The sequence below is a fragment of the Hyperoodon ampullatus genome, assembly GCF_949752795.1.
Source record: "Hyperoodon ampullatus genome assembly, chromosome: 1".
Classification (NCBI taxonomy): Eukaryota; Metazoa; Chordata; class Mammalia; order Artiodactyla; family Ziphiidae; genus Hyperoodon; species Hyperoodon ampullatus.
This window is the reverse complement of record NC_136914.1, coordinates 187,552,489-187,568,480: the sequence shown is the minus strand read 5'-3', so window position 1 is coordinate 187,568,480 and position 15,992 is coordinate 187,552,489. Positions and strand designations below refer to the sequence as shown.

At 34.1% G+C, this 15,992-nt stretch overlaps 1 protein-coding gene across 7 annotated transcripts in view; it reads right to left on the bottom strand.

Moving 5' to 3' along the window:
* The window catches only part of PCDH15 (protocadherin related 15), a gene marked incomplete at both ends in the record, with an annotated part of 736,996 nt that extends 721,382 nt beyond the window's left edge, over positions 1-15,614 (bottom strand). For all 7 annotated transcript variants that reach the window (XM_079712493.1, XM_079712490.1, XM_079712491.1 and 4 more), the window contains one exon: positions 15,524-15,614. In XM_079712493.1, the coding sequence (XP_079568619.1) occupies positions 15,524-15,614 (91 nt within the window). The remainder of the gene's footprint in view (positions 1-15,523) is intronic.
* Positions 15,615-15,992: the final 378 nt, after the last annotated feature.

Sequence of the window (15,992 nt, the reverse complement as noted above, 5' to 3'; positions counted from 1 at the left end):
ATAATGTTGGCCAATCTGAAGATATCTTAACCACATATTATCAAGAAGCCACATGTGGTAAAAAAAAATACAGTGTGTACAATGTGCTTAAAGATTTTTACACAGTGAAATATTTTGAAATGTACAAAACAGGAAGAAGAGGGAAAAGAGCAAATCTGATAGATGAACCTGGGTAAGGTTGCCAGGTTACAGCCTAGCATCACTATTCAACTTTTTAGAAATAATAACTGGAATGACAGAAAGATACAAAGAGGCTCAAATCTATACAATGTAATATTTTTAAAGCCCTCAGTTGTATAACTTGGTAATAAGAAACTTAAGTCCCCAAATGTTATAGTCCTTCTGTTTTCTAATATTAGGAAACAGAGCTATGTATGTTTCTGTTTGTTTCATCCAAAATCATGTAAAAAATAAACCATGGATATATTGAGACATACTGATGGTAAAACATAAGGACTTCATTAAACTGTGACACTCCCAAGTATATAAAAGTCTTTTAAAACTTAATATCATAGCATCTGCTTTTTCCTTTGTGCTATTTTTCTTCCTTCTGTCATATATGCCTCTGCCTATCCTACTCCTATTCAAGACATGGGTATCAATGACACACAGTACTTCCTGACAACTGTAGGACTGTGATGCAACTTTGAGAGCAGAGGATCAATAAGTGAGACCAGTTATATAAGATTATTTTGTGAAAAGGATATCCCAGGAATGGCAGGGCTAAAATTTGAGAGGACATAAACTTCAGCTATTCTACCAACAAGCTGAAGAGAAATTTACTCCCACTATCTGGGAGAGAGTTTCCTCATCACTTACATAAAAACTTTAAAGGAATTCTTTAATAAGAGATTCTTGTACTAAACTTATAAGTCAAGTAAACCTAGGCATTGTCCACATACCAGGTCCTCATCTGCTTCAGACATTCAAAAATTTAATACCCCCCCTGTGCTGTCCGTGGTGCTGAAAAAAAAAAAAAAACAAGCTAAATATGTCCTGAAACTTGATTGTTTCAATATCATATTTATTGAGCTCATGCCACACACCAGATAATTTACTATACCCCTTGGGATAAACAGAATAATAGCTCCCAAAAGATTCCCACATCTCAATTCTCAGAACCTATGAATATATTACACTACATGACAAGGGACAATTAATATTTCACATAAAATTGTTAGCTCATCATCTGACTTTATGATAAAGAGATTATCCTGGATTATCCAGATTATTTTGGGTCCTTAAAAAATGGAAACCTAAAGCAGAATAATTTAGAGTCAGAGGGAAATGTGATTATGGAAGAAGTGAGAGTGATGTGCTGTAAGAAGAACTCATCTGCCTGTTACTAATTTTAAAGGTGGAGGAAAGACCATTAGCCAAGGAAAGTGGGCAGTTTCTAGAAGATAGAAAAGATAAGAAAATGTATTCTCCCTTAGACCTGAGGAAAAAAATATAGCCTTGTCCACACCTTGATTTTAGGTCAATGAGATTTGTGTCATACAGAACTATAAGAATAAAGTTGTGTTGTTTTATGCCACATATTTTGTGGTGATTTGTTACAATAGCAATAGAAAACTAACACATCCTTTAAATATTTTACAGCATAGTTATGAACATAGACATGAAAACTCATAAAGCTGTCAAAGTGGCATTCACAGAATATTATGAGAACACAGACTAGCTAAATAAGTCATTCTGGAATTAGCCACATTAAATTGTTTTTTTTAAAAAATAGTTCTAAATTGAGTCTTGAATATCATTGGATGATATTCCTTCTAGTTTACTTTTTCTGGGAATATATCTCACTTTGTATATTAAAAAGAACTCCCATGGAATTGATATTTAATAAATGATCTCTAACAAAGATCTTAGTTTGAATTTCAATCTTAGAAATTTAGAGAATAAACTGAATTTTTTCCAAGTTCACTATCATTGGGAAGGAAATCAGATGGCATCTCCTTTAAAATGTTCCTCATCTGATAATAGAAGGAAGCTTTGGAGGTTTTAAAATATGTGTGTGCATTCTGGTAATTTTTATATTATGAGAATGAAAATGCACTCTGGAAAATTTTGTCCTTTTTTCTACAATACTATCCCAATTCTTTTCTGTAAGCAGGGAGGCTAAAAGTCCAGTTAAGATTACTTTTTTAAAGTAGACCCATCAGTTAGAAATATGAAGTAACTAGAGCCAAGAAGATGTTTATTTTGCTTTCTAGAATTTAAATTAGCTAAAGCGAGGCAGAAAGATAACAAAAGTTGAGCAAGTGTTGAGAGGCAGAGAGACAGAAAGAAGACAAGACAAAGAAACAGGAGAGAGAGATAAAAATTAGAAAGAAAGATGGAGTTGGGTGAAACATATTAAAAAATGAGAAGAATAAAGTGGTAAGAGAAGCATCCACATATCAGTGAAGAAAGAGAAATAAGAAGGAATTAAAAGAAGTTCTTCTGTAAAAAAATGAAACTAATATAAATTGAGAAAAACTTGAAGGAGGTAGAGAAAATAAGAGATAGGAGAAAATGGAAAAGGTATAGATTCCAAACGGTTACTGAGCTTCTTTTCTATGCCAGACACCACTAATAAATGCAGCTGAAAATTTCACAGGCTAAGTGGGCAGAAAATCATACAAAGAATTATAGTACATAGAAATAAGTATGTAGAAGGTATAGTGATTGTTCTAAGAAGTTGTCAGTTCAGTATACACTGTGTGATTGTGTGTGTTGGCTCTATGTGTGTGTGTTTGTGTAAATGTTTTCAGATAAAGGAAACGTAAAGAAATATTGATTAATGATGATGTAACAGTGTCTATCTTACTTTAATTTGAAAATAGTAATAATTATTATAAAATACAAAAATATGTTTTTATCATTTCCTATATGCTAGAAAGCATGCGAAACAATTGACATACATACCATCAGTTAATCCTAATAGCAATCAAATCAGAGTTGCTATTATCCTTCTTTAACAGATGGAGATCTAAGTCATAGAGAGATTATATAACTTACCAAAAATCATATACTGATTTTGCCAGGATTTGAACAAGGTCTGATTCAAAAGCTCATGCTTTAACTATTGTGCCATAGAGAATCTTTCATATCCACATACTACCAATGTTTTATCATCTATTAATCCTCTCATGTTCCCTTTTGCTTTGACTGTACATATGAATTTATATGTATCAGATTTAAATCTATCATAGCTCCTCATTCATTTTCCAAGTAGCTCAAAGTATCTCATCCTATAAATCTTTCTTCCATTAACTACAATTGATACAGACTTTAGCACACTTCTAGGCAGGCAGCATAAATGCCATTCTTTTTACTTCAGCCACTCACAATCTATATACAGTACATTGATTTATACTTGTAATCCCTTTTGCTGATGTTTCATATGAACTAGGCAGTAACATTCATGAGGTCAAGAAATGTATCTTAGTCATATTTTCAACCCCCAAATTTAGCACAAAACTGGCATATGGTAAATGCTAATATTAATCATTAGAGAAATGCAAATCAAAACTACAATGAGATATCATTTCACACCAGTCAGAATGGCCATCATCAAAAAATCTAGAAACAATAAATGCTGGAGAGGGTGTGGAGAAAGGGAACACTCTTGCACTGCTGGTGGGAATGTGAATTGGTACAGCCACTATGGAGAACAGTATGGAGGTTCCTTAAAAAACTACAAATAGAACTACCATATGACCCAGCAATACCACTAAGTATATACCCTGAGAAAACCATAATTCAAAAAGAGACATGTACCAAAATGTTAATTGCAGCTCTATTCACAATAGCCCGGAGATGGAAACAACCTAAGTGTCCATCATCGGATGAATGGATAAAGAAGATGTGGCACATATATACAATGGAATATTACTCAGCCATAAAAAGAAACAAAATTGAGCTATTTCTAATGAGGTGGATGGACCTAGAGTCTGTCATACAGAGTGAAGTAAGTCAGAAAGAGAAAGACAAATACCGTATACTAATACATATATATGGAATTTAAGAAAAAAAAATGTCATGAAGAACCTAGGGGTAAAACGGGAATAAAGACACAGACCTACTTAAGAATGGACTTGAGGATATGGGGAGGGGGAAGGGTAAGCTGTGACAAAGTGAGAGAGAGGCACGGACATATATACACTACCAACCGTAAGGTAGATAGATAGTGGGAAGCAGCCGCATAGCACAGGGAGATCAGCTTGGTGCTTTGTGACCTCCTGGAGGGGTGGGATAGGGAGTGTGGGAGGGAGGGAGATGCAAGAGGGAAGGGATATGGGAACAGATGTATATGTATAACTGATTCACTTTGTTATAAAGCAGAAATTAATAAAAAATGTTAATAAATATATATTGAATAAATGAACATATAATAGAAATTGATCAAAACTTCCATCATTCTCCTAAGGTTCCATGGATTAGGGTCCATATTATTGTACTTTCATGAGTCCTGTAGCACTTTGTACTAAAGCTATAAAATACAGTGGTTAAGAGTATGGCAGCTTGAGCGAGGCTGCCTGAGCTAGGATCATGGCTCTTAGATGCAGGAGCTATGTGACATTAAGCAAGATAGCTTGATATCTTTAAAGTTTCAGTTTCTTCATCTGGAAAACAGGAATAATAATAGAATTTATCTCACGGGGTTTTACTGAAGATTAAATAAGATAATACATACTTTGCTGAACATTCCTTTCTTCTTGCTCTACTAGAAATCTGGGTCTTCCCAGAAGGTGCTATTTTTCTCTAGGCCTCACAGGGGTGGTGGTTGTTTTATCATATCCTTATATCACTAGGACCTGAGATGGGGCATGTGTTCTTGAAACTTACTCCTAGTTCCCTATTACTACTGTCACCCTATTAAAAAGAGAAGAGAGAAAAAAGTAAAAGAAAGGAAAAAAGAAACTATATATCTTCAAACTCCCTGCATTTCTTCTTCCTCCACTCTCTCTTAAAACCACTCCAAACTTTCGCCTTCAACATTGCACCAAACTATTCCTGTCAATGCCATGAATGAGCACCACATTGCTAATTTGATAATCAGTTCTCATACTTCATCTTACTTGATCAGACTTACACAGCTGATCACTTTCTCCTTTAGATGCCTTCTTCCTTTGGCTTTTAGTAAACCACTCTCTTCTGGTTTTCTTCTCATTAACTGTCTCTATATATTAATATTCTTCTTCATTAAGATGATGGTTCTACCTCATCTTCCTGGACTGTATGATCAATGCTTTTATGGCTCATTTCTAGCCACATATATTCCTTTGATTAGGTCAGTCATTCAGTCTCTCCTGATGGTTAGACCAAATATATTGATATCAAACTTTAAATGCTATCTTTTTCGTCTTCTCTATATCCAACACACCAGCAAACTCTGTTGGTTATACCTTAAAAATGCATTCATAGTCAACCATTTTTACCACTTCTGTCATGAAAACCTGGTCTAAGCTATCTTCATTTTCTGCCTGGAATATTGTTAATACATTTCTCACTGGTCACCTTGAACTTAACTGATGATTCTCAACATAAGGGTCAAAGCAATTTTGTTAAAACTTGTGTGAAATCATTTCACTCCTCTGCTTGAAACACTCCAGTAGCTTTCCTTCTCACTCAGAGAAAAAGACAATGTCTTTACAATTGCCCACAAGGCCTGTGCAATCTGCCTCCACCCATCCTACCTCTCTGATCTTATCTCTGTCCCCTCTCCCTCACTCTGCTCAACATTTCACCCACCATAGCTTGCTTGCAATTGTGTTCCTCAAACACATTAGGCATGTCCCCATCTCAAGTCCCTTTCACTCAGTGTTCCCTCTGTTTTCAATGCTCTTCTAGGAATCTGCATAGATTTCCCATAATCCTCTTTGAAACTTTGCTCCAAGGGTACTTCTCAGTAAGTTCTTCCCATACTTTCCTATTTAAAATTGTACTCCCCTAAGTATCCCTTTTTCCTGCTTTATTTTTTGATATAACCCCTTTCACATACTAACATACTACACAATTTTCTTAGTGATTTGGATTATTTTCTGTCTCCCTCCAATGTAAAGCAAACCCCATAAAAATAAGGATTTTTTTTGTCTATTTTGTTGTTTGCTATATACATAGAATAAGGCTTGACACCTAGTGGCCACTTAAAAATATTTGTATAAAATTATGTAAGCTTGTGTAACTGAAATGCAATGATACATATATCATGTATATTATGTATAAATAAACAATGTGAGTAGAGGAGAGTGTGTACTATATGTAAGCTATTTGGCACATAGAAATAACTCAATAAATATTAGCTATAATTGTTAGAAAATTTATGTGTACATAATAGACATTACATATGCTTAATGTACCTGAAGAATGAATGAATAAAAATAATCAGCATGATGTATTATTCATGTTACCTTAAAATGCTGTAGTTTTCCCCCTATGGGGATACCATCAGAATTGCATTCTAGGTATCCAGCAGAGCAACAATGGCCAAATCCTGTATATAACCACATAAAATATTGATGACTGAGTTAGTATTGTCCTTTTCACACATTATCTAAGTCTAAGCCTGAACAGCTCTCATCAGTATTCCAACCGTTCAATAAAGACACTTAATAAACTCAGAGTAGCTGAACAGTCATCACTGAGCAGTCTAATTGAGCAGCTCTGAGGGGCAGTATAGGATCCTACAAGAGTAGGGAAGATTAGTATCTCAAACAGACCGACTGATGTCAGGAACAATTGCTGCAGTGTGATCCACCAGAATTTTGAACAAAATGCCCAGAACAGAAGCTAATTATCAGAAAAAGACAGAAAACATACCTGAAGAGAGGATAGATTCAATTTGAGTTTTCTACAAAGACTTTTCTAAATGCTGCCCTATAATGGGATAAATATTGAGTTTCTAAAAAAAAAATTATATATAATTTACCTAAACTCTGTTTTCCTGCAGAAGGCTAAAAAGGATGCTGTGTGTAATACATCCATAACATAGGTAATTTATTGATTGCTTTGGTCCCTATGTTAATGTTGAGCAGTATCGTATAAATCAAACTCTCACTAAATATGCTTTTGAATTGCTGTTTGAACTCCAAGTACTATCCTCAAAGCTTACCTACTTTCTACTATATTGTTAAAAAACACACTTCATCTCTCAATTCTATTTTTCTTTATACAAGGCTTACTTATTTAAATAAACACTAACTGGGTCATTCTGCCAGGTGCTGAGGGAAACAAAAATAAATTAGACAGTCTCTGTCTCCAGGAATTTATAATCTAAACATAAAAACAAACATTATAAGACATAATATAAAGGGGAAGGTGAATATTAATTTTTTCCAGCTTCATTGAGGTCTAACTGACAAACAAAAACTGTACATATTTGGGCTTCCCTGGTGGCGCAGAGGTTGAGAGTCCGCCTGCCGATGCAGGGGATACGGGTTCGTGTCCCGGTCTGGGAAGATCCCACATGCCACAGAGCGGCTGGGCCCGTGAGCTATGGCCACTGAGCCTGCACATCCAGAGCCTGTGCTCTGCAATGGGAAAGGCCACAACAGTGAGAGGCCCATGTACAGCAAAAAAAAAAAACCCCAAACACTGTACATATTTAAGGTGCACAGTATATGGCTTGATACTTTACACATTGTAAAATGATTGCCACAACCAGGTTAATTAACATATCCATCACCTCACATAGTTCCTTTTTTTTTTTTTTTTAGTGTGGTGAGAACACTTAAGATCTACTCTCTTAGCAAATTTCAAGTATACAATACACAATACAGTATTATTAATTATAGTCACCATGTTGTACATTAGATCCCCAGAACTTATTCATCTTAAAACTAGATGTTTGTACCCTTCTACCAACCTCTCCACACTTAATTCTGAATGAATATCATTAGTAACAACATCAAATAATAATTTAGTATCAAGGAATAAGTAGAATTTGAGTAAAATCTTCAGGAAAGTTTAAGATTTTGATGTCATAATATAATAGCACAGCATGTAATTATTGCTTGTAGAGCTGAGATAATGGGTTGGTTTCAGCTTTGCCACTCAAAAGTGGGAGTAATATCACACTGGGAAAGCAACTTAACCCTTCTGTGCCTCTGTAGTTTCCTGATCTATATCTGAGGCATAATAGTAGTGCAATGGTATGTGATCATTATGACAATCACAAGGACCTCATGGAGTTCTTGTGAAGATTAAATAAAATAATTTACATGAAGGGCTTTGTTAATAAATGCTAAATGAATGTTAGTGCTTATTGTAAAGAGAGGCTGTTTACACATAAAATACATATCAATATGATTTACGATTTCAAGAAACTTGTTGAACATGTAGAAATGATGTCTGTAAAATTGTAGGAACACTTCTTAATAGTATATAAGAAAGCATTAGACACAATTCATTACAAAAACTGAGAACTACAAGCAATCAAGAAATAGCTTTTAAGAATCGGAGAGAGAGAGAGAGAGAGATACTGTTAACTGGAGTTCTATGAAGGAGATGAAATTATAAATAAGCCTTGGATAGATGGTGAACACAACCAAGTACATGTTGTTTTGTTACCTTTGGATACTTTAATAACTAACCTTCCCTGAACAATGTCATAAAACAGCATATGCAATCCTCAGTTCTACACAGAGATAACTGTGTACGTATTAAATCAGAACACCAATTGAGTATTCTTCAGTTTTTCTGAAATTTCCAGTTCCCTACCTTGAAAAATCAAAATTCATCCTACAAACATTTTCCAACTTTTTCCACACCAAATTCTTTAGCAGGTTTTCAATTTGTATCCTCCCAAAATACATATGCTATACATAATTCTAGTATTAAATAAATTACATTGTACTGACTATATACCTCATTTTTATACTTGAATGAAACAACTGCCTCATTTTTGTTTCCCTAATATCTTTCCTGGAGTTGATATTCAATAAAATGCAAACCAAATAAATGTTCTATAGGAAAGTGAAAATGTGGTAAAAAGAAAGAGAAAAAGTGATAGTATGTGCAGTGGATATGCAGTTAGATGAAAGCACTGTGAAAAGGAAGTTAGAGAAAACAGAACATGACCAAGGAGAGGACCTTGTTTAATTGTCAGAAAATATCCAAATTGGCTCATTATAGAATGACTCCTTATGGTAATATAAACAAGAGTGGGCCATTTCAAAATCACAGAATAGAAAAAGGTAGACTACTCACCAGCAAGATGACGTCTGATATATAGACAATCAGAAAAGTCAGTTTAAAGAAATACTGAGGAAAAGAAAGTTGCAAGAAAAGTAGATCAATAATGTTGTTTGCTGAAAAGCTAGAAAAGCATAAGATTTGTCCAAGAAAGTAGTCATTGGAGACCTTAGAGAGTGCAGTATCAGTACAGACGTGAGAAAACCCAAATTGCAGAGCTTAAGGGAATTGGTGAAGAAGTTGTGGTAACAAGCACAGAGATTTAACAGGAAAAGATCCAACTAAGAAAAGCCATTCTATTATGAGTTGTATAAGTCATTGATGACTCAGAGCCAGGCAAGATTATAATTACATTTTTGCTCAATTCCAATTTCTATTAAAAACATTTAAAATGAATTCTGCCTTTTCACACAATTAGGATGTGAGCATTTTTCTTTTCAAGGGGTTCAAAAATGTTAGGTTGTTAGAACCAGAGAGGGAAGCATCCACCTTACTAGTTATCATTAATTGTATTGTATCACTTGGATAGTGAATTAGACCTTTTACTTCTTTCCCTGTCTCAACTGGACAAATGAGAGTATCTGAAATATCAGTACTTAGGTATTCTGAGTTACCTTGGAAATAAACTTTTTGGGGGGTATGGGTGTGGGTGTGGATGTGTTAGCAGAGAGAGAATCTTCTAAGTACAATAACTGGTCTTCTGTTTCTCAGAGTTTGTTTATTTACTTTTTGGACTCTAGCTCTCTGGCCTTCCAGGGTGTACAGATAGGCTTTACGGGAGCCTATTAATAGAGTACACAAAAGCTACTGAAGTAATCCTTCTAGGTCCAAGGTCAGAGCCTAGAAAAGTGAAAAAAACTTCTTGTTGCCAAAACAAGAAAAGACATACGCTTTTTCAAACCTTTGCTCTGAAACAAATCCATTTTGGGGCTACAGGATCCACAAGATTACTCACCTTTGGGAAAGAGAAAAAAGGAAATTCAAGTGTGGATACAATCTAAAAATGAGGACACAGCCAAGCTTTCATCTGGAGATGAAATTTAGAATGTTTAGGAAAGTTTTACTGGAGTAAGCATTGAAGGTGCTCTTTCTTGTCATACCAGTCTAAATGTTCCATAATAATATAATCCAGACAGTTTATATAAATCTAATAGCTTATAAAACTTCAAGAAAAAAAAAAAGACAAATACTCAGGATTTTAAATCAGTCTGTAGGGAAAACACAAAGTTACTCTTCAAACTTGAATTTAACCTCTCAGAATAAAAAAAAAAAACTCTGTAAGATGGAATAAGTGAAAGGGGTAGACAAGGAAAGATGTCCATATTATATTAAGATTAAAATTTGCATAAAATATATGTTACATGTGGTTTTATTTTTGTCTAAAATGTGTGTTATCTATTATGTATGAGTGTGTACATGTATATTGCTCTATATCTCTCGATGTGTGCTGCCTTAAGAAATCATATTTAAATGAAGGATTGAGAAGTTTCAGAGACAATAAGTTCATTGAGAATTACTTAGGTATAGTCTCCAATAATCACTTTTAATTTAATTATAACTGAAACAGACTCAAAAGAAGCTACTGCATTGTACTGTGTTCAGAGAAATATAATGTTAACAAGAGGAAGATGACCTGCACTAATCTTTGAAATAACAAACTCAAAAAATAAGATATTTTACAAACATTTCCAGCATGATCCTGGGGAGACCATGAGTGTCCCACAAATAAAGTATTGCAGTCCATGAGGCAAGGATATTGCTATAACAGTGCCCTATGTGACAGTCCATCATAGTCTGGACACATGAACCATTAAGATCATTTAACTCTTCTCACAGAGCTGTTAAGTTTACATAACCATTTCTTCTTAAGGTATCTAAAGGGGGGAAAATCTTTCTTGGAAACACAAGTGTTTCAGCTCATTGGGCAGTTATATTTTCCTTATAATGCTATTATTAGCATTGTAATTTGCATGACTCTCTCTTTTAAGTTTAATTACTATTAACCCAATGGCATTCTACTTTGTGACCTCTGGATGCACTTGCTAAAAATGAAGTTTCCAGGCTTTAGTGTCAGACCTCAGAAGATTTTAGTCTCAGACCTTATAGCATGGCTATCCCCTTAATTGACTGACATGTCTGTCTCATCACTGACCTTCCATGGATTAATAGATTACCTTACAAGCATGAAAATACACCTGGAAATGTTCCACAAACTTCACTTATAGTTTCATTTGAATCAGTAAACTCTCCAAGGAAAGAATACAGTCATTAATACTTTTAAGAATAAAATATAACGTGACAAAGTTAAATCTTCAAGGTGTTTAGTAAATTTGGAGAGATATAAAGAAAGAACGTACATATAGTGCACAAGAGCACAAAGTATTGTACTTTGGACATAAATTTATAAAAATAAGCATAATTATTTATAAATAATTAGAAGTAATAATAGCAATAAAGATAAAAAGCAATTTTAGTGAACCTTGATCATATGTCAGGTACTGTGTAAAACTGCATAAAACTGAGTTTCAGAGTGTTATCATTAATAAGGAAACGGAGCCTAAGGAAGTTTTGTGACTTTCTGAGCTTATATACAGGATCCCTTCAGAAAGTTGTTCTGGTTGTGTGCTATATAAGGGTTCCATTCACATCATAGATATATGCTAGTTTACATAATAGCTCAAGGGCAAATGGAAAGATTTTTGCCTTCCAGGCTGAATGCTTGAGCAGCCAGGGAGAACCCTTTCTTTAAAAAAACTGATATTGGCTTTCATGATCTGCACACACAAGGGAATCTCTCTCTCTCTCTAACACACACATACACAGACACTCATTGACACACATACCCTTTTAAAACTCCTCTAATACTCTAACGCTCTGGTTCCAAGTTAGTTATAATGTTACGATACATTGCTTTTTTTTGGTTTTTTTTTTAAAATAAATACTTCTCCTATCTGCTTATGGAAGTAATATCTACTCAATATGGCAATTTGAAAATGCAGAGGAAATAATAAAAAATGAAAATAAAACATACCCCTTAACTATATAACATTTTCCTTTCTTCCTCCCTTTGCCTCCCATTTATCAATCATTCATGAACTCAAAATCAAAACAAAATAAACAAAAACACAAACCCTGTGGACAACTTGGTTTCTTTACCTCACTGTGAAGAATATGGTAGAACAAGGAATATGTTTTTTATATCTTTTATCCCACACAACATACAATTTAGCAGATAGCCTTGCTTCCTCTGCTTCCCATGGCACCTCCTTTTCAGGCTCCCACACTCAATGTGGGATCAGGGCACATGTTCCCATTCCAATAAATTTGTCAGGATTGATAATGCATTAAACTATAAGCTAAAATATCCGTCCTAATGTTCTCTTATTGGGAAGAGGATAGCTACTATCAACTACAAATCAATTATGTTTTCCAATATTCTATCGGTTAGCTAAATTCTGACTTTTAAAATGTAATATTATACTATCAATCTCATGTTATTAATGCATGTTTAAATATGTAGTCATCAAACAAATGAAATGCTCATTAAGGAATAGACCATCTGCAAATTTTATTACTGAACCTAAAACCTTACCCCAGCAATTTGAATGAGAAATATCAAAAGATTCAAAATTTAGCCCAAGTTCCCAAGTAAAAAAATTAGTTGTAAAATATTGAAAATAACAATTATGTAATATACTTTTCTTAGAAGCAGATTCACACATTTGGGTAATACTAGAATATTTCATTTCAGGTTAAAATTTTTATTGAATAAACAGTATTTTTTCCTTCCAACTGCCTTATGCCTAAGCAAGGAAATGCATAGAAAAACACACGAAACTGTTTTTAATTGCGAGTCCAGGAGAATTCTATGTTTTAACATAACAGTGACCTAAACTGTTATACTAATAGCCTTAGGGTAGTTTCAATTTTTTCTCCTTCATTTTCCTCTATCCAAAGCTTCTAACTATGTACGGAAATCAGTTGTCAACTCTCAAAAGGGCTAATCCAACCAGTGGATTACCTATGGCAAAACTGCTTTTATTTTTCCTTTTTTTCTCATATTTCTATCATGATTATGATTCTCACCATCGTCTTCTTTCAATCTAACCCATACCTGCATCCCCAAGCATTTGGATAAAAAAGTAGTTTCAAGAAATTCATATCACATATTCCAGTTAAGTGTTATTTTGTGTTTTAGCCATGCTTTGCTTACTCCTGATTTAATTCCTGCATAATGTGGGCTCAACCTTTATATGGATTTAAAAAAAGTAGTAAATATGAAAACAATTTTCATGAACAATAAAATAAAAGTGACGTCAGAGTCCCTAATTGAAGAAGACCAGAGAGAAATAAAGACCTGAGGGCAACCTAGGGGAATGCGTTATTACATCTGGGAGCACGCTCATTGGAGGATGCAAGTATGGAAGGAATGCTGAAAAGCATATAAAGTTAAGAAATCTCTATAAAAACTACAGAAAATTTTTGTTTCTTTGCCACAGTTCCAGTCCCTTCAGTCTTCCTAAGTACTGAGCAACCTATCTCCAGGAGAGAACTGAAAAGGCTTTCTCACTGTGGCTGGAAGGAGGTCTTCCATGAGCGCAGTGAGGGGGCAGCCTCACTATAAAATGTAACTTGGCAGTTGTGAAGTTGTACTGTGCTTCAGAAAGTAACTACTCGATGGCCAACAGTGACCTGATAATCTTATTTTGGTGGCTATCTATACAAGCACATTTAGAGAGACCAAGAACTGTAATTAGCTTATTAAAGAAACTAATTTATAGCATTATAAGTTAAACCAGGAGTGATTTCCTCTGATAACCTAAATTGCATTGCTAAAAAGTACAGGGTTTGTGAAAGTCTAATGTGAGCAATGACAGTGAATCCATCCCTCTCAGTGTGAACACTAAATATGAATACAAATAGAATGCTTTATGGCATAAAGAAATACCAACACACTGATTTGTCATCTATTCTTGGGGCATGATTTAAAATGCATTCTTTTAACTTAAAGTCATGCTCTTTTAAGTTCCACTGATTTTTATTTTTGCTTCAAAGTAGCAGTTACATTATTTATTTCTTACTGCACTTTTAAATTTGTTGTTAGACTGGAGATTCACAATCTACATAAATGGCAATGACATGAACATTAAATTCAGATGCACTTGAAGTAAACACTGTGCTAATTAGCAGAACTTTTCAAGGGTTTAGGCTGTTGACTTTATGAAATAGCTGCTATTGTAAATTATTCTGCAAATCCCCAAAGAGACATGATATCCTAACTATGGAGGACTGAGAATGTCTTAATATGTACACAATTTGAACACTGTTTGGGAAAAAGTCAAATTAATCCATCTATCTTCAGATCATTCAGTTTAGCCAAACAAAGCACACACACACAAAATTCACAATCCTTGTTGCCTCTAAGAGCAACTAGGGAACATGGCAACAAGGGTAAGGAGATCGTTGCTCACCTGTGTACCCTGAATGCTGAACAAATGTCGAGTAAAAATAATAAAAAGTAATAAATAAATTAATAATAATAAAAGAACAAACTCATTCTTCTTGAATATTCAACTTCTAGGGTGGGAAAATTTATCCACTTTTCTCTTAAAGTATTACATATATAATTTCATTATGTAGTATATATATAATATATACATATACTCCACACTTTCATTATGTAGTACTCAAAGACAGATTCCTCCAATATTGAAATATCTAAGACAGGCACATTTGACCCACTGCAGATATAACATGTTAAATGGTCCCTACAGAGCTTGATGACAAATATATCTTTCTCAACTGACTGATTTACTCTTAAGAAATGACTTAGAAAATCTAATGCCAAGTTTTTCACATTTTTTTCACTCTTTCTAAATAAAGTAGTGGGGGATGAAATAATGCAATCCCCAATTAAAGTGCTAACACTAAAATCACTTATGGCATCTACTTTTGACCCCTTCAGAGATTTTTTTCTTATAGGAAATTTTGGTATCTTTTACATTCCTAAGCTTGATCTAAGGCTACTGTTTGTACTTGTTCAACGATTAGCAAATAGAATTGAATTTTTTAAATAATAATTAAGCATTTGTTTAGTAAGTATAAGTAAATGTTCATTTAGAGGCCTAGCACTGGATTTTCTATCATACTGCAATCCTTACTAAGAAAGCAAAGTTCATCGAATGCTACTTTTGTAAGTTTATTTTAATTAAGGAAAATTATTGTACAGAGTCACCAACCTTTAAAAATGAACTACAAATTAGCATTACTCATTTCTATGGTGTTTTTCACATTCCACTGAAATTCTGGCTAACTCTAAAGGTCAAAGTAAAAGCATCCTTACCATCATCATATTGGCCCAAGCAGACTGTGAAGAGACAGAAAAAGATAATCCCTGAAGCTAACCATTTCCAGAGATAAAACTGTTGGAACATCTTCAGTCAAATTCCACTCAAGGCTGATCTGAAATAACAAGAGGTAAAAAGGAACATTTGACAAGTTCATTAGTCTGTTATAGGTAAACACAACTGTCACAGCATAGAAAAGCCTTAATGACTTCATAGTTACTTACCTGTGCCACACTATCCTTTAACAAAGTAACACACTTGTTTAATGTGCTGGAACTTATCTACATGAATTTGCAGACAAGTCTCTAAGGAAAGACATCTTTTCTGTTATTTACTTTGTAAGCAAGTAAGTTGAGAACTTAACATACTAATGACACCAGAACCACATCTTTAAAATTGAGACCCTGTGAGTGAATCAAACGCCAATCAGTTTAACTCACTAAATTTATCTTATGTATAGAATAG